At 47.6% G+C, this 24059-nt stretch overlaps 1 protein-coding gene across 4 annotated transcripts; it reads left to right on the forward strand.

The window, feature by feature from the left end:
- Positions 1–76: 76 nt before the first annotated feature.
- KLF11 (KLF transcription factor 11) lies at positions 77–20350 on the forward strand. Of its 4 annotated transcripts, none has more exons than XM_077153164.1 (4): positions 79–565; positions 12021–12290; positions 13563–14460; positions 17656–20350. In XM_077153164.1, the coding sequence occupies exons 2-4, from the start codon at positions 12030–12032 to the stop codon at positions 18030–18032; spliced, it is 1536 nt and encodes a 511-aa protein (XP_077009279.1). In that variant the 5' UTR covers positions 79–565; positions 12021–12029; the 3' UTR covers positions 18033–20350. The 4 variants fall into 4 exon arrangements, with proteins under 4 accessions (XP_077009280.1, XP_077009279.1, XP_077009278.1 ...); XM_077153163.1 differs by lacking the exon at positions 79–565 and adding an exon at positions 10432–10549; XM_077153162.1 differs by lacking the exon at positions 79–565 and adding an exon at positions 10810–11140.
- The last annotated feature ends 3709 nt before the right edge of the window (positions 20351–24059 follow it).

Consider the following 24059-nt stretch of genomic DNA (forward strand, 5'->3'; position numbering starts at 1 on the left):
AATGTACCTGTAAGCAGTTAATCTACCACAGCCATTTTATAAGATGAGGAAACTAGGGTTGCACAGGTAATAGTGAACTCTGTGAGGACAAGAGCAGTGTCACACTCACCCCTCCCCAGGGGCTGCCCAGTGGCTGGCAGAGCACTGGGTTTTCACAGGAAACCCCATAATCTTTTTGCTCGAAAGGATATAACAGCAGAACTCCAGGCTGTTGTAGTTTCCCTGGGGAGTTAAGCAATGATCGATGACTCAATCAAATGATCTCCGTTTTCCTTCCCAAGGTCTCCGCGAGGTCCCTTCCCAAGGTCCCTCCACTCCCATGGGTGGCCAGCACCACTGAGCGGGGAGAGGTGCTGTTCTTGCAGTGGGGTGAGGGCTCCTGCTTCTTCAAGTTCCTGCACACACTGGTGCGCTGAAATGAGGACAGGCAGGGGTGTCAAAAGGAAATGAGATCATAAACTGTAGGCAACTGAAGACGGAGCAACTGGGCCTCTAGCAGGCCCAAGGGGAGCCAGGGGTGATAGAGCCAGGAAGATTCCTAAGAAGGGGCTCCAGACCAATCCAGGTATGACACACTTTTCTGAGCCCGGAAATGGTTTCCCAGTTTCTTGGTGATGTGGTGGTTTACTTCAGGTCTGCTCTATGGTAGGAGCTCCCTATTCTTTGGAGTCAGAGCTCTCAGTTTAGGGTGGACCCAGAGTGGGATGATGGGAATTATAATCAATATGAGTGAGCGGTAGAAGAGGGGCCCACACGGAGGGTGGGAGGTGTGATGGATTTGTGGGACGGGGGGTGGGCTACCAGGCAGAAGGGGGAAGCTGGATACACAGGGCAACCATTACCCATGCACAGCAACAAGCAGCTGGTAGGAGGAGCCCAAGATGAGGAATCCCCTGGTCTCCTGATTCACCTGCTGGGGGGACCCACCTGCTTCCCCAAGCTGGGTGAATCCTTCTAGTCCCATAGGGCTCAGCACTGAGCTGGGGACAGACCTGCTGTGGGTTGAGCAAATCGGGTGGTTAAAATCTGACTTTGTGCTGCATCTGGGAGCCTGGCCAGTTTGGGGCCTTCCCTTCCCAAGGCTGTGCTGCACATGAGAGCAGTCAAGCAAACTCTCAGCGGCCTGAGCAGATTCCTGGGTAATCACCAGGGCTCAGCCTGGCACCCTGAGCAAGCGGGAACAAGGAGCAGCATCCCTGCAGGGACTCACACAGGGTGCCCCTTTGTGAGATGTCCCCTACCCCACCCTTGGCCACTCTGCCGGTGGCTGGCGCCTCAGCCCTGGCTGCCCCTGCTGCCCAATCTGGGCTGGTGCCAGTGCCAGGCTGGGTCACTGGGGAAGCCAGCTTGGCGGCACACCCAGTCACACGCAGTTGGCCAGGCTGATGGTCTGGGCAGCCATTACCTGGCAGGAGGCCCTCCCGGGAGAGTAGACAGTTTGTGCTATTGCCCAGCACCACTCTGGCCTCCAAGGGCTATCTTTAAGGACTTTTCTCTGGACAGCAGTTTGGGGCATTTCATCCAAGGGGTGGTGTGAGGAGGGAGACCCCCCTGTTGTGTAGAAGGAGACCCTACCAGGCATTGCAGTGGAAGGAGCCTTGGTTTAGGAATCTGGAGGCATGGGTTTGAGTCATCTGTCTGCTACACTCACTGAGCAATTAGGACAAGTTGCTTCTGTTCTCTGGGCCTCAGTTTCTCTTTCTACAAGGTAAGGGATTGGACTCATCATTACAGTCTCACAATGGGGTTCCCGGACCAGCAGCATTGACCACCCAGGAGCTTGTTGGAAATGCAAATTCTCAGGTCTCATCCCAGCACTCTGAAATCAGAAGCCATCAGTGTCTTGACAATCCTTCCAGTTTGAGGGCTGCCAGTCTAGGTATTCTCACAGGTCTTTTCCCAGGCTCATTTCAAGAGATCGAGCATCCATTCAACATGAGGGTCTTGGGCTAAGATCCGGAGAAGGTCAAGATGAATGAGGTGTGTCATTAAAAGTGAAAGGTCACCTCCATTCCTTGGATGGCTAACTCCTGCTAATCCCTTCACATTCAGCTCAAGTGACATCTCCTCTGGGAAACCTTCCCAGCCCAGCACTTCCCTCCTCCCACAGGCAGGAGTACTCTATCCCCTCTGCTTCCTGAAGCACTTGTGCCTCCATCATGGCCCTTGGGACAGTACATTCTGTCTTCTCTGCTAAAAAGTGGGCATGTTAAAGGGCAGGGGTGGGTCTTATTCCTCTATGGTCCCAGGAATGCTGAGCCAGTGCCTGAACTGAGGAGGGCGCTCCTTCCCCATGCCCTAGGGTGGCCCTGATCAGGCTTTGCAAAGCTTCTTGCCAAGTGCCCATCCCCTCAGGAGAGCCTTCGGGGACCACTCCACCCACAGTCTCACACCGGAGTTTTCTTTTTGCAAACGTTAGCAGATTCAGTGCCACGTGGAGCCTCTGCCCAGAGGCAGAGTGCCTGACCCATGGATACAACCTGGTTCTCTCTCTTGGGAGATGAGAAGATACATGCACACAGAGGTTACATTTCAGCCCTGAGACACAGAGAGGGGGCAGAAGACACCCTGATCAGGAGAAGCTGTGTGTGTTGGGGCCTGGAGGATCACCAGCAGGAGCAAAGAATTTGGGAGTGACAGAAAGCTGACCTTCCCTTGAGTGTCTGGTGTGAGCTTCATAGCTTGCCCTGCCCCAGGCCGACTTAAGCCAGCAGGAGATTGTTTGACTTGAGTCAGAAAGATGGAACCATTAACTAGCTGGTAATGATCGGCAAGTTGCTTCTCCTCTCTACTCCTCAGTTTCTTCATCTCTAAATGGGAGGATTAAAAAGGATTATGATAATATGAAGCTGTATGTACCCCAGAAAAGATCATGTTCTTAAAGCTAATCCATTCCCATGGGTGTGGACACATTGTGAGTACGATTTTAAATTGAGATGTGACCCACCTCATTTAGGGTGGGTCTTAATCCTTTTACTGAAGACTTTTATAAGAGGATAAAAGACAGAGAGAACACAAGGAAAAAAGCCCCAGAGAAGTTCAGAGAGTAAAGACAGAGGAGCTGAGAGAGGACACACAGAAAACAGTGAGGCAGCCACTGAAGCCAGAAACTGGAAGCAACGAAACCGGGGAGAGAAGAGAGAAACCAGAAGACGTTGCCATGTGCCTGTCCCTGTGACAGAGGAGCTGAGAATCACCAGAAGCCGGTCCTCAAGGAGAAAGCATTTTCTCTTGGTGCCTTGAATTGGACATTTTCATGGCCTAAGAACTGTAAGCTTGTAGGTTAATATATTCCCATTGTAAAAGCCTACCCATTTCTGCTATCTTGCATTTCATCATCTTTGGTAAACTACAACAGGTATGAAAAGCTAGCGCCCAGAATAATACATGGCTCACCTAAGCATTTAATAGTTTGTTGAACTGAACCTCCTTTGAAGCTTCAAAGATGCCAGACAAGGAAACATAGTAAAAATTCTCTCCCTTAGCAAACTGGTTCTGTGTGAACTTGTTGGGCCTCAATTTCCCATCTGCTAAATAACTCGTTTGATTTGGATGAAACGTGCCTCAATTACATCTACAGCCCCTCCGCTTCCCCTTTGCCAGCGGCCCCAGGTGAAGGAGAAATGAGTCCCATGGTGTTGGGAGCAGTGGACTCTTCTTTCCAGGTGATTGGTGGATTGATCACTTAGCAGGCCTGTGAACTGATGTGTCAGTGATTCATTAATCTGTCCTATTAGACAATCATTTATTAAGTCAATTGATCAACCAGATTGTTGACCAAGCAGCGAGTTGGTTAACAACATGTTCTGGGCCTTGCATTGCTTTCAGCCCAATAAGATCAAACACAGAGAGAAAGAGAAAGGCAGGGAGACTGGGCTGGACCCAGACCAAGCCCTCCCCTCCCTCAGGACTTCCTGGCTCTCCAGCCCCGCCTGACAGAGAAGTGGGGGCTGGTGAGGGCAGCCTCTGGCCAGTGCTTTGTCACTGGCCAGCTCTATAGCTGGGCTCTTGCTAAAGGTTGAAATACTCAAGAGCTGGCCTGGGCCAGCCAGTCTGCAACTTTCTCAGGGTAGGGGATGCTGAGTGTCTAAGGGTAGAGTGAGGGATAAGAGGAAGGAGTCTTGCCTACTGTGGGTTCTCAACTTTCCACAGTGTGCAGCCTCTGGGTCAAAGCATCTAGTGGACCTAGTACAGATGAAGTGGGGTGCATATCATCAGTCTGAACAATCAGCTCCACCAAACTCAGCATGGGAGGAAGACCAGGCCTTGTAGAACCAAGGGTTATCAGAATCGGAAGTGACATCCAAAAACATCTAATCCAGAGATTCCCAGATTGGGAGAGTGTATTGACCATAAAACTTTAGAACAAACTTGAGGGGCTGCCATAGGCTTGCAAATGTTTGGGTTTTACAAGATAGGCCATTAAAACCATATACTGACATTAGGGAGTCAAACATTAGGGGTACCCAAATCAATAGGCTAAGCCCTTGATCTTGAGGCTTGCTCTTGGAAGTTTATTTATATAGCAGGGGAGCTTTGCCTACCTATAGCTATGCCCAAGAGTTACTTCCAGAGGACCTCTTTTGCTGCTCAAATGTGGCCTCTTTTTCTCTAAGCCCAACTCTACTAGTGAAATCATTGCCCTCCTCCTTTATATGGGACATAACATCCAGGGATAAAAGTCTCCCAGGAGTTATGGGAGATGACTCCCAGGGATAAACTGGCCCTGGCACCATGGGATCAACAATGCCATCCTGACCAGAAAGGGGAAAAGAAGTGTAACAAAGTATCAAATAGAGTCAAGAAGCTACTTTGGAGGTAACTCTTAAGCAAACTTCAGTTAGACATTGCTACCTACCATAACTTGCCAAACGGTAACCAAAAACATTCCAGCCACTCCTAAAGAACACCAAGGGCATTATATATGATCCTAACAGAAGTTCCATGCAGTAGGGTAACTTTTCAGAAACCTACAACCTCCAGATGGGTCCCTGGACCAGATAAGTCCTAAAATGCAGAGGACCCAACTTCTCCAGAACATCAACTTGTTCCATTCCCCTATTCCATATTATCAACAGCCCCTTCCAACACGAAAAAGTTAGAATGGGCATAGCTCAAATACCCTAAAGAGTGGGAGAAAGATCAAAGGTGATGGTGGAGTTATACAGAGAAAGTAGGGTTTAACAAATGAGTATGGTTACTAAATCATATTGATATTTCTTTTAGCTTTCAGTATCTTAGATCAGCTAGAGGTAAAAACCTAAAATGGCAGAACTGTAACCCATGCCAAATTCTGAAATCTGTTTGACAACTAATTATTGCAATGTGCTTTGAAATTTATTGCTTTTTTGTATATATGTTATTTTTCACAAAAAAGAAAAAAAAACTTCTTCTAGCCTCCCATGTCTTGTAGCAGCTAGAAGGAAAAAGCTGAAATAGTGAAATGGTAACCTATAACAAACTCTGATATCTCTTCAGTATCTACTTGTTGAAGCGTACTTTCACAATTATTGCTTTTTCTTTGTTTTCTTTGTATATATGTTATATTTAACAATAAAAAACATTTCAAAAAACATATATTGATATGATCCCTTCATGACAGAAGACATTTTTTTTTTCTTTTTGAAAGATGGCATTTTAACAAAGAAAAATCAGGATGGATATAATCTCAAAATAAATTATAATCCTTAAATTGTACTTAAGTACATGAAAAAAAATCCGTTCATTGACTTTTTCTTATTCTTACTAGACCAGTGAACGCTAACTTGATCTTAGTTCAGGATGGATCAGAATCACAGAGCTAATCCAATCCCATTTTGCAGATCAGAAAACTGAGGCTCAAGGAGGAGAAAGGGATCTGCCAGTGGATATCCAGCACTTAAGCACCAGAGCTAGGACCAGAACCCAATTCTTTGTTCAAGGTCATTCTAATATTCTACCTGCAGTCTAGATGCTATGCACAACTGATTCCATTACACTTCCGTGGCTGGGTCCTGAGCACATTTCCCTCTCAGTCTGTTCCAAATCTTCCTCATCCCACCCAGTCTCGACCTCACTGGGACCCTTCCCCACAGCAGATGGCTCGTCCTGCCATGACCCCAAGAAGGTGGTCACATACGAGCACCCTGACATTCTCGCCTCTCCATCTCAGAATCTTCCTGTATCTCCACCCACTGTCTATTCTTTCCTCTCCTCAACTGAAGCAGGTCCTCCCTTCTGCCCAGGTGGCTCCTCTGTTGTGTGTCCCACCAAACCGGCTCCTGACATTCCTGGTCTCATTCCACCCATCAGCCCCTCCCTCTTCTCGCTCACAACAGTACTTTTTCTCCACTGGCTCCTTCCCTTCCTCTTATAAATCTTCTCGAGCTTCTGTACTAACCTCGAAAATTCCTTCTAAAGTTCACAGAGAAAGAAATCAAATTGGCTTTTAAATATATGGAAAGTTTTCATCTAAATTCCATCAGAGAAATACTAAATAATATTATGAGTTCTAGGTGTTTTCCACCTGGCTTAGTAAAGGGAAAATCTGAGTGGGCCCAGCAGGAAAGAGGGGAACTGGCTTTGCAGTCCCCTGTCAGCGGAGTAAATGGGCACAATAGTGTCCTTGGGGGAAAGAGGCAATTTGATAGTATCTTGTTAAATTAAAAATGCACATAACCATGGATTGGAATTTTCATGGCAGCTTTATCCATCAACAGGAAAACAGGATAAACATATCATGCTATAATCTCTATACCAATGAGAATAAACTAACTCCGACTACATCCAACAACACATTGAGAAAAGGAGCCAGGCACGAAAGAGAACATACTGTAGGATTCTCTTTTCGAAAGTCTCACTAAATGCAAAACCTGCCTATAGCATTATAAGTCATGGTAAGTCACCCTAGGCAGGGTGACAGGAAGGAAGCCGAGGGGGCTTCTGCGGCTCTGCTAACATTGTTTCTTGATCTTGACACAAGCATGCTTACCTTGTGAAAATTCATTAAGCTGTACACTTAAGCACTGGCACTTGTCTACATACATACTACACTTTGATAAAATTGATCAAACCCCTAATAAAAAAAAAGTACTGACCATTGACCCAGCACTTCCAATGCTCAGAACTGATCTTGTAGCTATCACTCCATGTGGATAACATGTTGCATGGACAAGGATGCTCCTGGCAAAAAGGAACCACCCTAATGCCTGTTAGTAGGGGTGGCTAAATGCATTAGGTCACATGTATAGAATGGAATATTATTTAACCATTACAAAGAATGGAGCTGATCTTTATATGCTGATATTTAATAATCTCCAAGTCATAGGACGATGTCAAGTCAGGTTTTGGAGAATGTGCATGGAACACTGTCACTGATGTGAAAAAAAATACGTTTGTTGGTACATAGACTATCTCTGGAAGGATACAAGAGAAGGAGATTGCAATCTGGCCCAAGGTATAATGCTCTGCTTTATAGAGGAGCGATCTGTGTCAGCATCCAATCTTTCTGCCAGATCATGCCATTCCCCAGTCTGTGCGGCCTGGTGCAGGCAAGGCTGTCAATGAGGATTCCGAGTGAATGAATGACTTGGACTGCTGCCTTTAGTTTACAGACACTCCATAGTCCTCTGACTACAGGCAGGGCCAGAAGTCAGGGTTTGGCGGCAACCACGGCCTGTTCAAGAAAGGCTTGGTGAAGATGATGATATTGGGGATTGGCCTTGCAGGGGCAGAGGTGAGGGAGAAGGGAGGAGGGGCCAGCATAAGGAGACCTGCCTCTGTCTCTGTGTCTGAGTGGAACATGGGCTAAATATGGGGAAGAAAGGAGGCTTGTCCTTGAAGAGCCTTGGGCTATACAGGTTTCCAGATATTCCTGCTGGCTAGGGAGAAGAGCCAGGGCCTGGAGTGAGAGTTGTTACTGCTTCCACCTACTATCACAGGAACGAGCCTTAGGCAGGCCACGTGATTTGACCAAGTTCTCACTGGCAGAGCTAGGATTTGGATCCAGGGCTGACCCCCAGAGTATACGCACGTTGCATTCTGCCGAGCTGTCTTCCTGTTTGGGGGGAGTGAGGAGGGGCTGCCCCAGGGAGTACTGCTGCAGTCTTACAGAGGAAAAGTGGAGAAGGTTGGGGTGTTCCATGCACAGGGAATACCATGGGTAAAGCAGAAAATAGTAACTCAACTTGACATTGGGGACTGGAAAGAACCTTAGCACAGGGTTCTGTATCGAGACAGGGGGACAGAAAGCAGAAGGGGAAAGGATTTAGGGCAATGTCCAAAATGCTGCAAGAAGGACTGGCTGGGGCCTAGTTATGAAGATTCGTGTATTTCTGATTAAGGAGTTTGGATTCCATCCTGCAGCTATTGGATTCCGAGTGGAGACTGAGTGAAGGTTTGCAATCAGCTCTGCTTCCAAAAGATCATTGCGACAGTGAGGTGAAGGACAGATTGCAGGTGGTGGGGTGGGAGGCAGGGAGACCTGTTGGGAGGCAGGTGCAGTAATTCCAGTGACCAGGACAAGGGTAAGGGGTGGTCAAAGGAGAGGAGTTCATGATTGGAGAGTTATTTAGGAGGAAAAGGGGCAGGATGTGATTGGTAGGTGCAGGAAAGTGAGGCATCACAGATCATGAAAAGTGGTGTGAAGAAGTAAAGAGGAAGACGGAATGTAGAGAGAGTACTTGAAGGCCAGCTTTAGATAGGTAGGTTAGCGGGGGCTTCTCTGGGGAGATATGTTTGGGGGAAAAGCTGAGTTGATCAGGTGCGAGGGCCTGGAGACAGCAGAGGGTTTGAGGAGGCACTGTTTGGCGAGAGGGTGGGAGGCATAGGGCCCAGGTGTGGTAAGAGTAACTGCAAATGAGGCCTGAGCAGGGACAAAACAGATCCCGGCAAGAGCTCACAAGCCACAGTAGGGAGTGAGGATATTCAAGGGCAGTGGGAGGCACCCAAAGGTTGAAAGATCACTCTGGACGACAGGTGGGAATTGGAATACGGGGAGCGAGAGACACAGCAGGGAGACCAACGAGATTGTGGTGCTGGAGACCATGTCTATATCTAAAGTAACCCTTTTCCCCACCAGAAAATCATCTGCCCTTTTCAGAGACTCTGCCATCTTGGTGGTAATTTCCTCTTTAACCTCGTACTGTCACTTTCAGCAGCTATCTCTGTTAGACCAACTCAGTCCCTCTGCCTAATCAGAGAAGGCTGGTGAGTAGTAAGGGGTGGGGAGTCTGGCCTCAGTTTACTGATTAGTAACTTGGGGGATTGCTCTGCCTGTTCCTGCAAGTTTGGCGAAGCCATGCTTTGTCTCCTTGGGCCCAGAGCTTCTCCCAGTTAGACAACTGGGTGGAGTCGTCCTGTCTCCTTCTATGCCAGTTACACCTGCTGTGAGGTTAAGGGACAAGGATTCCCCACTTCCTCCTCTGCACCTTGCACTATGCCAACCCATCTGAGCACTCGTCAATGGGGACTGAGCGGATGACTACAGGAATGCCACCTTCTGCGCTGGCGGCTGGGAGCCGCGGGGTGGAAAGGGCGGTGGACACAAAAAATCCAGCCTGTTCTGGTTCTCTGTTCAGAGAACTTGGAGCTGCGGGAATGAGTAAGTCACACACAGAGACGCCTGCAACTGTGGTTTCCAAAAGGCCTGGAAGAACGGGTGGGATTTCACCAGGCATGTTTCAGAATATTACTGATCTCGGCTTCCCCTGCCTCCATTTAACAAGGTGGCCCACTGTGGCCGAGAGATGCCCGGGAAAGGGTTGCAGTGTCCGAAGCAGGCCTAGAAGTTTGTGGTCTGGGTGCTAGGCCCCTTTTCCCCACCACTCTTTCAGGAAAGATAGGATGCAGAAATGTCACCCATGGGCTTTCAAACCTCTTTCCCGCTTAGGGATGCATTCCTAAGAACCAAAGGTGTAAACAGACACCGGGACGGGGCATACAAGTGGGTCACCTCTCCCAGACAGGCTCGCTTTAGGATGGCCCGCAGGCAGACATCGAAGGCGTCCGGACCGGCTGCCGCGGCTCCTTTAAGCGCGCTAAGCCAGGCCCCCGCCCGGGGCTTCCACTACCAGTCCCTAGCACAGCCCCGCCCCGCCCGGCGCCGGGGACTTCCCCCTGCTCCCGCCGCCCCGCGCCCCCCTCAGCCTCCAGGACCTTTCCCCTACTTTCCAGGGCATCAGGCCCCGCCCCTGGCCCCGCCCCAAGCACGTGCCACCTCCCGCCCGGCCGGATCACGCCGCGGCCAGGCCCCGATCACGCGGCGCCCCGCGGCGCCCATTGGTCAGCCGCGCACCGGCCGAGCGCGGATTGGCCGGCGGCTGCTCCACGCTCCCAGGCGGGGCGCGGCGTATTTTGGTTGGTCTCCGCGCCCCGCCCCGCGCGCGGCCGGCCCTCCGCGCCCTAGGGCCCGCGCCCCGCCCCTCCCCGGGCCTGGTGGGCTGCGCCGGGGCAGAACTGCCGCCCGGGGGAGAGGCCGGGGCGCCGCCGCCCTGCGCCAGGCCCACGCCCGGCAGCCGCTTTGTGCATCTGGACCGCTAGCACCATGCACGCTCCGGGAGCCGCGGGCGCCGTGAGTGAGCGGGAAGGGGGTGGGAGGGGTCGCCGTCGGGGCCGGGGCCGGGGACGCGGCGGCCTTTGTGGGTGGCCCGGGGAGCAAGGCGCGCGGGTAGCGGCTTTCGTGGGCCACGTCTGCCCAGTTAGCGGCCCGGGGCGGTGGGCAGCGGGGCGGCCGGGCAGGGGGCAGGGGCGTGCTCCCCGCGCGGGCTGCGCAGCTTTGTCTCGCGCTGCCTGGCGCTGGCCCTCGGGCGCGCGGGGCTGGGGCGGGGGCGGCCAGGATGGCACCCGGGGCCTCGGGAAAAGGCGGCTGTTGGGACGAGGGCGCGGCCGGCGGGAGACGCCCCTGATGGGGCGCCCTGGGGTTGAGATCTAGGGACCCCGCCCCTCGCCTCGGCCCGGGGACACCCCTTCAGGGTGGGGCCTGGTGGCCGGGGCGGGTTGCAGGGTCTCCGGGCCCAGTCGTCCGCAGCGGATGGGAGGCCTGGGCTGGCTTCCCCGCTTCCGTCCCCGGTCCCAGGAGATTTGGCGGGAGTCACGTCCCGTCTTGTGGTATCTCCCACATCACGCCCAGTGGCTGCTCTCCCCCACTAGTTGTGTGGACCAGGTCACGGACCAGGAGCTGGGGGCCGGGGGGCGTGTGTCAAGGTTCTGTGTTCGCTCTGGGGGGGGGGGGGGGGGCGGGATCTTGGGCAAGACATAAAGTTCTGATAGGGCACAGTTAGTGGAAATTGATTTAAACTTTTCTTTTGGAAGAGAACAGTTAGTGCCAGCCGCTTCGGAAAGCGATGCCTTTCCAGGGTGGTGGAAGAGCTTTTTAAAATTTGTCCTCTGCCGTCTGCTAACCCTGGGCATTAGCAAGTGGCATGGCTGTTTTTGAGCCAGTGAAGAGACAAGGAAGGCTCAGTAGTCATGAGTACCTCTGTCATGGAGCTCAGTGACCTGGACAGCCTGCTCATGATGATGTCCTGACTTAAAAGGGTCAGGGTGGAATGCTCCCGAGTTTCCAAAAATGCCTCTGTAGGGACCCTGTTCTGGTGGCCACCATCAACTCAGAAGAGCCTTGCTCTGGTCTCACCTGTTGAAAAGACTTCTGAGATGGCATCAGGGTACCTCTCCTCAGGACAGGTCCCCCCCTCCCCAGAACAGTTTTCATATTAGCTATTTGGGCTTCCTTCCACATATAGAATTAAAGTATCATGGGTCATTGATTGAAGGAAGATGCACTTCTTCACCTTTGTTAAGAATTGCAGTTTTCTCTGGAAACACCTCGCCACCCAGTCCTGTCATCTTCCTGCCCTCTTCAGAACACTGGTTTAAAAGTCTGATTGTCACGAATGTTCTGCTAGCATCTTTTACTAGAAACTAGAGCTCGTTTTGTGTGGTTGCACTGTGCAGCCTTCTGATGTGTGAGTCGACACATCTGTCCAGGAGTAGCAACTGCTTTCCACTGGGACTGAGAGACTGTTGCATCGTATTGCGTTTAGGTTGACATCATGGACATATGTGAATCGATCCTGGAGAGGAAGCGGCATGACAGTGAAAGGTCTACCTGTAGCGTCTTGGAGCACACAGACATCGAAGCTGTTGAGGCTCTGGTGTGCATGAGCTCCTGGGGTCAGAGACCCCAGAAAGGTGATCTGCTAAGGATAAGGCCCCTCACACCTGTCTCGGACCCTGGGGATGTCACCACAACCGTGCATGTGTATGCAGCCACACCCGAGCTACCAAAGGACTTCCATTCTTTATCAGCCCTGGTAAGAAGAGGTTAGGGGCAGAGTGCTTTAAATGTGTTGGAGCGCACTCTTGGGTCGAGTCACTGGGAGGTTGGCTAGAAAAGTGTATACCCTGCCTTTATGGGTCCTAAGGGATGAAAACTCTTAATCTCTTGAAAATGTGTTTTCTTTCCGTTGATGGATCTTAGCTTACCAGCCATGGGGTTAAAATATCCTCAGGATGAGGTAGACAGGTTGTAAAATGTGAAGAAGTAAAATGTACTCACATCCCTGGGGAGTTGTGGGATGGGGCTTAGGTTCCCCATGGATGGCCTTGCCTGGACCAGGCTGTGTGGGTGAGGCGTCACTCATCAGACAGCCTAATTTAGTTGGGTTGAAATACTGGCCTCTTTGCTGCAGGCTTCTTTATTGTGTGAGTTGAGTACAAAAAGCACTGGTTTTCTGTTTTTGTTACGTTTCTAACTTGCTACCATTAAGAAATTTCTTGGAGAAAGTCTCAGCTTGGTGAAGTTGAGAGCTATAGCTTGCTAACAGAAGTGAAAAGTATAGTTTAATTATCTTGGGCTAGAAATTGCCCTGGAAGAAGAGGGTTTTGAGAGCAGACATCCAGAGGGCTGAGAAGGGAACTGTGGTTGCTGGTGGCATTGTAGAAGTAGTGGACCTGACTGCTTAAGTCACCTTCAGAGTTACTGGGCATTGGGCTGTTCTGGAGAGAGGCTGACGATAATTGGGAATTGTGGGAGGGGGCAGGGTGGTACGAAGAGAAGCTTGGTTCAGGAGTATTTAAAAGAACCACTGATGAAATGATTGCCTTTTAAGGGAAGGCTCTGATAGGTTTTATTTACCTAGTAGGCACTCGATGAGTATTTTTGAAAGGATTAACCACTAATTTTTTTTTTTTTTTTTTGAGAATCTAAAGTTATTGTGAAAAACTCTCATTTAGAAGTATAATTTTTTTTCATTTGAAGTCCTAACCACCTCAGTGGTTCTGTAAGTTCCAAAACAGCACTGACATTTCTTACACAGGCAAATGATTATGAGTTCTTAAGTGATTTGGGTGTGGGGGCACGATGGGTCAGAAAAATGGGAAGAGACCTAGAAAGGAGCTTCAGGGGCAGCCTTGAAACACCCCCCTCCCCCCACCTGAGGGCTGTTGTGAGCCAGCTTAGACAGTCTCCACTAGAGGCTTCTTTTCGAAGGCATTGGGGGCAGCATCATCAAAGTAAGTCCCTTTTAAAATTTAACCAAAGCAATCTCACACAGTCCTTTTTTTTTTTTTTTTTTTTTTTTAAGTGCATGACTCCTCCTCAGAGCCCCGATTTTGTGGAACCACCAACAGGGACACCTGTTCCTTCCCAGGTACCTGATTCCAAAGCACGCGTGGTCCCAGCCATCCTGCCATCCGTTGCCATGGCAGCTGAAGTGGAGCCAGCCTCCGGCCCCCCCTGCAGAGCCGTGATGATGGGTGTGACCTGCCACACAGGGGAGAGTCCTGCACCTGGCCACATTCTGGCAGCCCAGACTCGAGACAAGAGAGAGGGAGAAGCACAGTTTGGGGGGCATTTTGAAGCTGTGCAGGACATACCCCCTGCGAACAGTTTGCTCAGCACTAACTTGGTATCCCGCCAGCCTTGCCTGCACAGCTCTGGTGGCCTGATCCCTGCTGATAAAGGCCAGCAGGCGGGATGGCCCGTTGCAATGCAGACCTGCTCACCAAAGAATTATGAAAACGACTTGCCAAGAAAAGCCACTGCTCTGATTTCTGTCCCTGTGCCCAGTCCCCCTGTCCTTTGCCAGATGATTCCTGTGACTGGACAGAGTGGCGTGATATCAGCCTTTCTGAAGTCCCCTCCGCCAGTATCTGCAGGGATGGTCAAACCCATCTTACCCCAGGCAGCTCCAGTGCCCCAGCCTATGTTTGTGGGCCCGTCTTTGCCTCAGGGAGCTGTGATGCTGGTTCTTCCCCAGGCTGCCCTGCCCCCGCCTGCCCCATGCTCGTCCAGCATCGTGGCCATGGGGAACACCAAGCTGCTGCCTCTCGCCCCTGCTCCTGTGTTCATCACCTCCAGCCAAAACTGTACCCCTCAGGTAGACTTCTCCCGAAGGAGGAACTATGTTTGCAACTTCCCAGGTTGCCGGAAAACCTACTTCAAAAGTTCCCACCTCAAGGCTCATCTCCGCACTCACACAGGTGAGCACTGGGAGAGAGGAGGGTGGCACCGAATATGTCATGGTCAGGAAATACCCCTGAGCTTTCCTAAGCGGGAGGGAAGCATGAGAGCCACTAGAGAAAGGTGGAAGGTGTGGCTGACTCACAAACATTTTTCCTTTTGGAAAGAGCCGAGAGTGGTGATAGGAGAGTGGAGTGGAAAATCTGTTTTCTCTTGCAGTTTTTGTCCCCATAAGGCCTAGTTTTTATTTAGGAAATAGAATGTAAAAATAGTGTTCTTCCTCTTTGATTCTGAAAAGCCTTTCCAACCTAATAGCGACTTGGGGTTCTTAGCATGACCATTAGTGATTCTTACAGAAAGTGCCAGCTGATCAGCCCCTCAGGAAAACGTAGGTATCTGTGACTATGGTCCTTTGCCACCCTGCCCATCCCTCTTCACATCGCAGACTACAGCTCATTCCGTTTGCACTTTAGAAACTGTACATTTCACATTCAGTAAAGCAACAGTGTATCTCTTCTTGACTTACTATGAGGAAAGGTCTCTCCAAACTATTGAAAAGTTCAAATTGTAGAATATTTTAAAGGAATGTACTTTTCTTTTGGGAACATACAATTTTTAATTCATAAAGCAAAGTGACACGAGAAACTATCATGATGTAGTGATCTCTTTATTGTCTCTTATGAGCTCTGTTCAACAATAGAACATTCTGCCATGGTGGAAATGCGCCCTCCCTGTGCTGTCCATTCCAATAGCTTCTAGTCACATATGTGACTGAGAAGATGGATTTTAATTTTAATTAATTTAAATGGACACTTGTGGTCACATTGTTTAGCATAGGTCAGAACATTGCCTGGTAAAGATTCTGCAGAAGTAGATAAGGCAGTTTCTCAGATTGGTGAGTGGAGCTCCTGTTTTGTGAGTTTGTTTGGATCCTATGTTAATAACCTTGTTAAACTCACCTTTTAGAGATTCAACATAGGTAGCACATCAACAAGTTTAAGGTTCTGCAGTAAAGAAGTGTGTTGCTTAAATTCTGTTCACTGCAGAACACCCTTTGCACCAGAGCAACTGTTAATAGGCTGTGGGACAAGAGTAAGTATTGGAATACAGAATCGGAGGGAGTTACTGTTGTACTTTATTCCAAAATGCGTTTGAGATGGAGCGATTTCCTGTTAACACATTACAGCTCTAGTCATGGCAGCCCCTGCTCCCAGAGTGAAGTACATCCTGGGGTTCAGACCTTACAAATAAGGGCTCTGCTGTCCCTCCATCCTACAAAGCCATTTGCTTTGGGAATCTGGCCCTTCCCATGGCCCATGAATAGTTGGCTCTCTGCCCTTGTAAAAACACCCTCCTTTACCCTCTCTTCAGTTCCATAATATTTCTGCCCTCCACCCTCGCTCCTCTGTCTGTCGTAATTTACTGAAAACAAAACCCTTTAAGAGCCTTCCCAGAGTCAGTTCTTAGATGTGTTTCTTGGTGGCCTGTTCCTTGTCTGACCCTCTGCTTTATGGACTGCCTGTCTTCTCCCACCTGGATTGTCTCATTACTGCGGTCTGACCCAGAGCCTGACACTAGTAAATGAGGATTTGTCCTTAGAGCTGCAGCATGGGTGCCACCACTGTATAAAAGTGACATGGGTCCTTTGGAGGGGGTTTACTTGCTCTTCTCATACAAGTTCATTTCTTAGTGGGCGCTACTTGTTACTGATACTGCCAAACTTAAAACTTCAGGTCACGTAAGAGGGCAAATGACATTTGGAAGGTGTTTGAATGAGATTTTACTCTGAATTCAGCCAGCCTCCCTTGGTTAGAAATACTGACAGAATGGCATAAAATACAGCAAAACACGCTCTTTACCTGTTTCCCAAAATACTTCAATTTAAATAACTGTAAAGGTTAGAAGAATCAGTTCTTGTATCATTTTGACTAAATGCTCATTTGAGGAAAACAAGAGTTTTCATAAGAAATAGAAACTTTGGATAAGTTTGCCTTGGATGAGATCACTTTTCATTTGTTTCTACCAACCTAAAACATTTAAAAATTAAAATAAGGTGGAGTAAGTGAAGGCTACATTACAATATGTTGAGAACAAGCATTGCCATTGGGCAGGGCATTTTATAAATACATGCTGAAAGGACTGTTTGTCTCCATTTGCCACTGGGGCCTCCTGGGCTGCTGCCAGCACTGGGGGGCTGTTTCTTGGGAACAGGTGGGGTATGCTTCAGCTGACAGTGCGGGGTCATGGATTCTTTGAGATCCCTGAAGTTTTGGTCCCTGGTTCTTAAAATAATTCATAGAAGACCATTGCAATGTTGAATTTTCCTGTTAATTTAGTTGGTATCTCTTGAACCCTCATTCATTTAAAACCATGTGTTAGCCACCTGCTTTCAAAGTGTGCTGAAAGCCTGACTGTACAAAACTGGGTAACTCAGACAAGTCCTGTGTCCGTAGGTAACTAGGCTGCATGGCAGTGCACAACAGTGCTGGAAAACCAGTTCCTGAGATTTCACCAGTGGTGTGTGGTGGTTAAAAGTCCAGTAAAGATGATGGCTTCAGGATCAGACGAGGGAGACACCTGCTGACTGGTCAGGCCCCAGGCAGCTCTGCTAAGGAGTTGGGGGAGCCCCACGGTGCTCCCTGAGGATCAGGATGCCCTTGCTGGCCTCCAGACTTCCCAGAACGCACAGTACTGGCCGTTCTGAAAATGAATGAATGAATGGCAAAGATGAGATTCCCAGTCTGTTACTAGCCTTAAGGTTGTAAAAAGGTGGCTGTTAGATTTCTAACCCTTCTGTGATTAACCTCTTTGTCATGTAATAAGAGATAAAAATGGAATTAATGGTCTGAGAAATCTTACAGATCCTGCAAGGGATTTTTCCAATGTATTGCTCATCTTGAGAGGGAGGGAATTATTCCTTTCACGAACCCTTCCCCCACCGTAACAGAAGACTTGTTTTTATTTAAAAGATCTTAATGAAAGATGAGGTTGTATTGACACACTGTGGGCCCTTTATGACATCTTAGGTGTGCTAGGGATACATACGGTATGGAGGTCTTCTTGACTTTTGAATAACCCCATACCAGAATAACAGAACATTCCTTTCTTCTGAGTTTGGGGGAAAGAAACCTTTAAAGCTCCTAAATTAACATGCTCGATAAGGTAGGTGTTGAGCATTTATTTTTCCCTTAATATGTATTTTTTTCACCTCTTAGGGGAGAAGCCGTTCAGCTGCAGCTGGGATGGCTGTGATAAAAAATTTGCCCGTTCAGATGAACTTTCTCGCCACCGCAGAACTCACACAGGGGAGAAGAAGTTTGTGTGCCCGGTGTGTGAGCGGCGCTTCATGCGCAGCGACCACCTGACCAAGCACGCCCGGCGCCACATGACCACTAAGAAGATCCCCGGCTGGCAGGCGGAGGTTGGCAAGCTGAGCCGGATCGCCTCGGCAGAGAAGCCCGGGAGCCCACCCGCTCCGTGCCAGCCTCTGCCTGAGAGGTCTGCTGGGCAGGTACCGCTGGCATCTGTCAGCAGCCTTTATTCAGGAATGGAGATAACACAGAAGGGAATTGATGGTTTCCTCTCCAAATAACTTGGGGGGTTAGGGGTTAGGTGGGGAGCTGGTTTTGATGAAAGTATGTTACCTTTTCTTTTTGGTTGGGACCCTGTTCGATATCTTTTGCAATTTCACAATTTTCTTTAAGGAAATGGAATGAAAATCTGATAAGCTTAGTCACCAGCATTCAAACAAACATTTTGGCAATAAAGTTTACAAAATCTGGGTTTTTACAACCTTTCTATTCATGTTTTGTAGAAATGAGACAGGGTACTAATTTTTATACCGTTTTCTATAAAAATATTTATATCGTTAGTGCTCAGATCACCAATTTCTAGATAGATGATTTTACAACCTGCTTTTGAGTGTTTAATAAAAAGTTTTTATAATGGCCCTACTTTTAGTAAACTTGGTACAGTTTCCATTCAGAAAATAAGTCACAAGTTTATAATCCAGACTTGTGGATCTAAGAATATTTTAGAATCAGAGCTGGTTAAATAAGGCCCTCTTAAAGAAAAAGGAAAAATAAACTTTGATGTCAGCTTCTTTATAACATTTTCAAGGGATTATAGCCCAAGAAACTAAAATTTTGGTTAATTAGAATCAGTCACCTGTGTCCAAGGCATGACTTGTTAAGAATATACCCTAGAGGATAACTTAAAAAATACTCAGTAGATACCCAGTGAGCAGGGAGCTGCTGTAGGATTTGAGTGTCTAATATTTATCTTTTGCTTTGTATCTAAAACACCAAAAAGATAATATAAACACTCAAGTAACTGGCTGCTTTGTAAATTGTAAATTAACTTCTTTTGATGTGGCCTTTTCCACAATATGTTGTGGGTAGAGTAATGTCTTAGAGTAAAAAGGAATTTCCTTATTGATTCAATAAATTTTTCACCAAATTGGAAAGTTTTCACTGTCCATCGTACGTGAAGTAAAGTGCATGTATAAGATGTCCAGCCTCAGTCCTCTAATTCCTTTATTTATTAAATATTAAAAGTTGTAGGAGATGCAAGTTAGGCTAAATGGCAGTGATACTATTCAGTTGCCATTTCATTTGTTTTGTTTGGAGGAAATTATTTTGTTCAAACAGAATTACTTGGAATGGAGTAAAAGTGAGAAGTTTTTTGCATCCTACCTAGAAAGTAGAACGTGGTGCCATGTTTAAATTGTGTAAATCCATGTCCCAGACATACAAGAGATTTTTCCTCCTGCATCCACTGAAACTTTTTTGTTAAATATTGTTGGAAATTCAGGCAACAGAATAAATATAAGGAATATATGGAATGTTGCACTACTTTGTTAGCCTGGAAATATTTCTTTATGGTGCAGTGCATATTTAGATTTTGTCTTTGCCTTTTAGTTATTGTCTTTTACCTTTGAAATGATAGTAAGGTGAAATATTGAATAATTAAATGTAATTAAGTTTTATGTTCAGGTCTTTTTCATCTTTGATACAACCCCTCACCTGGTCATTCATTGTGTGTTATTTGATAGTCATGTTGAGCTTTATTATCAAATGCTATTTAACATGTTTGTTAAGTAAGTGCTGTTTGTATTTTTATGAGAGTTTCACATTTTTTGGATGCTTACATGGTTGAGTATCTTACTTGGCATGAGACACAATTGCAAGAGAACCGTAATTAAATGTATATAATAGCTCATGCTTTTCTCCATCAACCCAATCCTTTCTCTCTCCCACACATATCTTAAATCAGCATAAACATTTTTGACGGTATGCCATGAATGGTGTCAAATTTGGAGTTTTTCTTAATTATGACATGCAAAATAATTTTGTCCTACTAGTGCTCTGGTGGATAATACAAGGCCTTTGAGTGGTTGATTCTCAAATAGAACTTCCTTCTCAGAGCATTGTAGGTTCTGAAGAATACGTGTGTTAAAAATGGTTTTAATTTACACTTCCATTTCCTGATTAGTTTAGAAATAACTTATATACATGTCTTTTTTCTGTTTGTTCATTGAAAGATTGTACCCATCTGGAAAAATAGTTATCCCTAGAGCCGGAACCCTTGTTGTTGTTTGTGGCCTCCCTCATCTGATGTCTCTGGGTCTTAGGGGCAGGTGTGATGAGGCAGGTCCCCCAGTGCACTTTATTGCTTGAACAATTTCGCTTGATCTTTTTTTACTTTGAGCCTTTTAAGTAGTTTTGATAATAAAATTTAAAAGTTTCATAATTATGTTTTATGTAACAGATGTTGACTTATTTAAATGAGTATGTGTAATGTAACTTTTTCCTTTGAATCATATAAACTTTCTTTGATTTGCAAGCTGGACATGTGTCCTGTATTGTTTAACTTTGCTACAGTCCACCAAGTGACTTTTCAGAAAGTAATCTACACCATTTATTATATTTCGCTGTAACCTTGACTCTCTTTTGTTTTCTTGGGTTTGATTCTGCTCCCAGGACACCCTTCGATTCCATGGAGGGTTCTTTCTGAAAGAAGTGTGTCAAGAGGCTGCTTCTGAGTTAGCCAGATAGATAGTGAGTGTGACAGTGACAATTCCTTGACCGGAATAAGGTGTGAGTGTGCTGGGTGATCAGGTGTCCATGGTCCTTTTGCTCTTCCTGTGCCCGTGGGTGATGGCTGAGGAAGTGGAATAGGAAGAGGTTCTCTAGCCACTCCGGTGGTGGTGCTGGGGACCCTCTGCCCTATTTCTTCTCCACCCCCGACCCCCCCTGTCTTCAGTCCATTCTTTAAAAATACATAATGGAGTCTCAGTTTTAACTCCTGCTGTCTGAGGTACATTATCTGGCTGTGGCTTTGCATCCCCTGACCCCTGAAAGAGCTCCTGTGGCTATTGCCAGATAATCACGGGGCTCGGCTCTCAGTCTTCCTCCTGAGAAGAGTTGCTGAGACACCTGGAGGCCACACTGGTTTCTTCCCACCTCTCTCCCTGCTCTGTCCGTGGTTACCCTCATCTCTCAGACTTCTTGATGTTGGTGTGCCCCAAGGCGCGGTTCTCAGACTGCTTCTCTATCTTCACCCCCTTGGTGACCTTTTCCAAGGCTTGTGACTTAAATGAAGATAGCATCTCTGCCATAAAGACCCCTGGATTTCTTTCTCTCCCTTGTACTGCTCCCCTGACCTCCAAATTCCTATCACCAACTATCTGACAACCATCCAGTCTGCATCTCAAAAAGACTGAGCTGCTCATCTTCTCCCCAAAACTTGATTTCCTCATGGTTGACCTCATTGTGTTAACAAATGATTTCATTCCTTCTGATTGTTCAGGCACAAAACCTTGGAATCACCCTTTCCACCCCATGTCCAATCTGTCACAAATCCTGTTTACTCCTCTTGCATGATATCCAGAATCTGACTGCTCCTAGCCACCTCCACTGCTGTCACCCTGGCCCAAGCCACCATTATGTCTTCTGGATTATTGATAATCTTCCCTGCTTCTGCCTTTGCCTCCCTTCAGTCTGCTCTTAACAGCCAGAGGAAGCTCTTAGAAAATGTTAGATCCTATCACTCCTTGGACTACAACTCTCCCTCAGTTCTGTATCTCCCTGCAAGTAAAGCTGGAGTCAGCACAGTGATCTGAAAGGCCTCTTCATCTCTTGCTGCCATTGTATGTCTTCTCACTTCCCTGGAATCTGCGAGGTACTACTATCTGCAGAGAACCAGTGGCACGTTCATGTGCTCATGCCACCTTACTCAATAGCTCTCTTGTGTGATGACCTGATGGCCATGCCTCTTAGGCCAGCCTCCCCGCCCCTGCTGGAAAGAGACTCTTGAGACAGAGATTTGCACACATGATGTTTATTGGAGGAAACTCCTAGGAACAACAGCTGTAAGGAAGTGAGGGGGGCAGGATTGGGCCTGGGGAGATGCAACCCAAACGCAGTAGAGGCCACTGAGGACCCTACAGGAGATGTGACCCTGGGAGGTTCCTATAAAGTGGTCCCGCATTGAGGTCAGGGGCAGAACTTTATCATTGGTTGAAGGCTGGCTGTCCTAGAGGAGGAGGCGTTACATCGGTGAGTGAGGTACTTCCCTTCAGGCAGAAAGCAGTTTCTGGAGTGAACCTGCTGTGAGCCCTCAGCAGCTGAGGAAGTGAGTATCTGAGCCCTGCTGCAGCGGGTGGGGTCCTGGCTTGTACCACAACATCCACCATGCAGTGGTACCACTAAAGGGTGCTATGTGACACAAAAGCAAGGACCAGAGGTCTCCAGCAGCCAGCACCACAATGCCGCAGTCTTTAGGGAGAAAGCATTATGTTGCTGACACCTCAATTTGGACTTCTCCTAGCCTCAAAACTGTGAGCCAATAAGTATTTGTTATCACAGCCAGGAAACTAAGATAGTATTCTTTATAATTACTCCTAAGAAACCTAGGGAGTGCCACGATTACCCTGAGCTGTCTCAGCAAGTCAGGTCTCCTCTCCCCAGCCCCATTCTTGCTAAGCTTTGAGGACAAATTGGCAGCAAGCAAAGATGATAAAGAAGAAACAAGATGCTACATGCCAAGAAACAAGATGCTACATGCCAAGTGTAGAAAGTGGAAGAGGAGGGAGATGTACAGGCATAATGAGATAACAACAATACAAGGTAGAAGAAGCTTAATTGCTGATGCATCCTCCTCAACTTTCATTACTGGCCTTTGAGGGCTTCCTCTGGGAGGCTTTTCTAGGGCCTTCCCTCCTGTGGACTCATAAAGGACATAGTTCTGACCTCTAGTAAGAACATGCTGTATTTTAAAGGTCTTGGTTTATTGCAAGTCTAATCTAGCAGCTAGAATGTAAGCTCCTCCATGATAAGGATCATAGAACATCCATCCATCCAACAAACATTTATTGAACTCCTGCTGTGTTGGGGACAGAAACCAAGAGATGAACCATCCCAGCTTCTGCCCCTAAACAGTTCATAGTCTTGTGGGTAAGACAGACAAGAAAACACATGAAAATTCAGAGCAATAAGGCCTGAGGAGCATCCTGAAGGGAATGGCTGATTGTACCTGTGCCATCAGAAAAGTTTCCTGGGAGAACATTTGAACTGCACCTGGAAGGTCATGGAAGAGTTTTTCCAACTTAGAACCAGAACAACAGCACATACAGAAGAAGACATCAAAGTACACAATCAGACACTGCTGAGCTCAGTGAGGTGGTAGTACCAGGACCCCGATAAGGGCTGGAGAGGGAGTTTTGAGTCTCCTTTTGAAGCAGGCAAGTCGAGGATTTCTCTGGAGAAGGTGAGAAAGCAGTTCTCATTCCTACTAGCCTCACCTGAATTCTAGTGGGAGATGGGGGGGGGGGTTCAGGGGAGATATGAACTGTTTCAAGCCCCAGATCTTTGCTCCTCCTCCCTCTTTCCTGAATTCCCCTTCCATCGCAGCCCCACCATCACCTCTCTAGGCTGCTTACTTCCTCATTATCCAGATTTCTTTCATGGCACCTGTCACATATAATCACAATTCTCTGTGTCCCTGTCCATTTCCCTCCATAGATTAGGAGTTCCCTGAGGAAGGGATGGTAGCCTATCCCTTGTGGCTTATCTGTGTCCCTAAGGCCCAGCACCCTGTGAGGCTCACAAAGTGAATCCCTTGGTATTTGTTACATGAATGGGAATCACGCTTTGGTCAGTGTAATATTTAGGCTCAGGTATCAACTTGGCCAGGTGATGGTGCCCAGTTGTTCTGTTTCTGTGAACTTAAATCATCAGCATGTGAAATTCACCTATGGCTGATTATATTCATGGTCAGCTAAGGGAAGTGATTTCCATGATGAGTGATGTTTTAATTTGATCAACTGGAGAGGCTTAAAAGCAGAGTTAAAAGAGAGAGAAAATATCTCAGCACAGATCCATGGAGTTCAGGAACCCAGCACACCTCAACTCAGAGCTCAGAGGCATCTCAGACCCAGATGTTTGGAGATGCAAAATGGAAATGTCCAGAGAAAGCCGTTTGAATCCAGAAGCCAGGAGAGAGGGCCAGCAGACATATTACCATGTGTCTCCCCAAATTAGTAAATTTGTAACTAAATAAATCCCCTTTATAAAAGTCAGTCCATCTCTGGTGTATCCAGCAGCCTTAGCACACTAAA

Source organism: Tamandua tetradactyla, chromosome 3 (assembly GCF_023851605.1).
Source record: "Tamandua tetradactyla isolate mTamTet1 chromosome 3, mTamTet1.pri, whole genome shotgun sequence".
Classification (NCBI taxonomy): domain Eukaryota; kingdom Metazoa; phylum Chordata; class Mammalia; order Pilosa; family Myrmecophagidae; genus Tamandua; species Tamandua tetradactyla.

Bases quoted from the DNA above. Each gene is read 5' to 3' on its own strand.
- KLF11 (XM_077153162.1), top strand. From the start codon at position 11,009: ATGGGAGGCCTGGGCTGGCTTCCCCGCTTCCGTCCCCGGTCCCAGGAG. The intron at 11,141-12,020 runs GTCACGGACCAG...TATTGCGTTTAG, and splicing joins CCACTAGTTGTGTGGACCAG to GTTGACATCATGGACATATG. The intron at 14,461-17,655 runs GTGAGCACTGGG...TTCACCTCTTAG, and splicing joins TCATCTCCGCACTCACACAG to GGGAGAAGCCGTTCAGCTGC.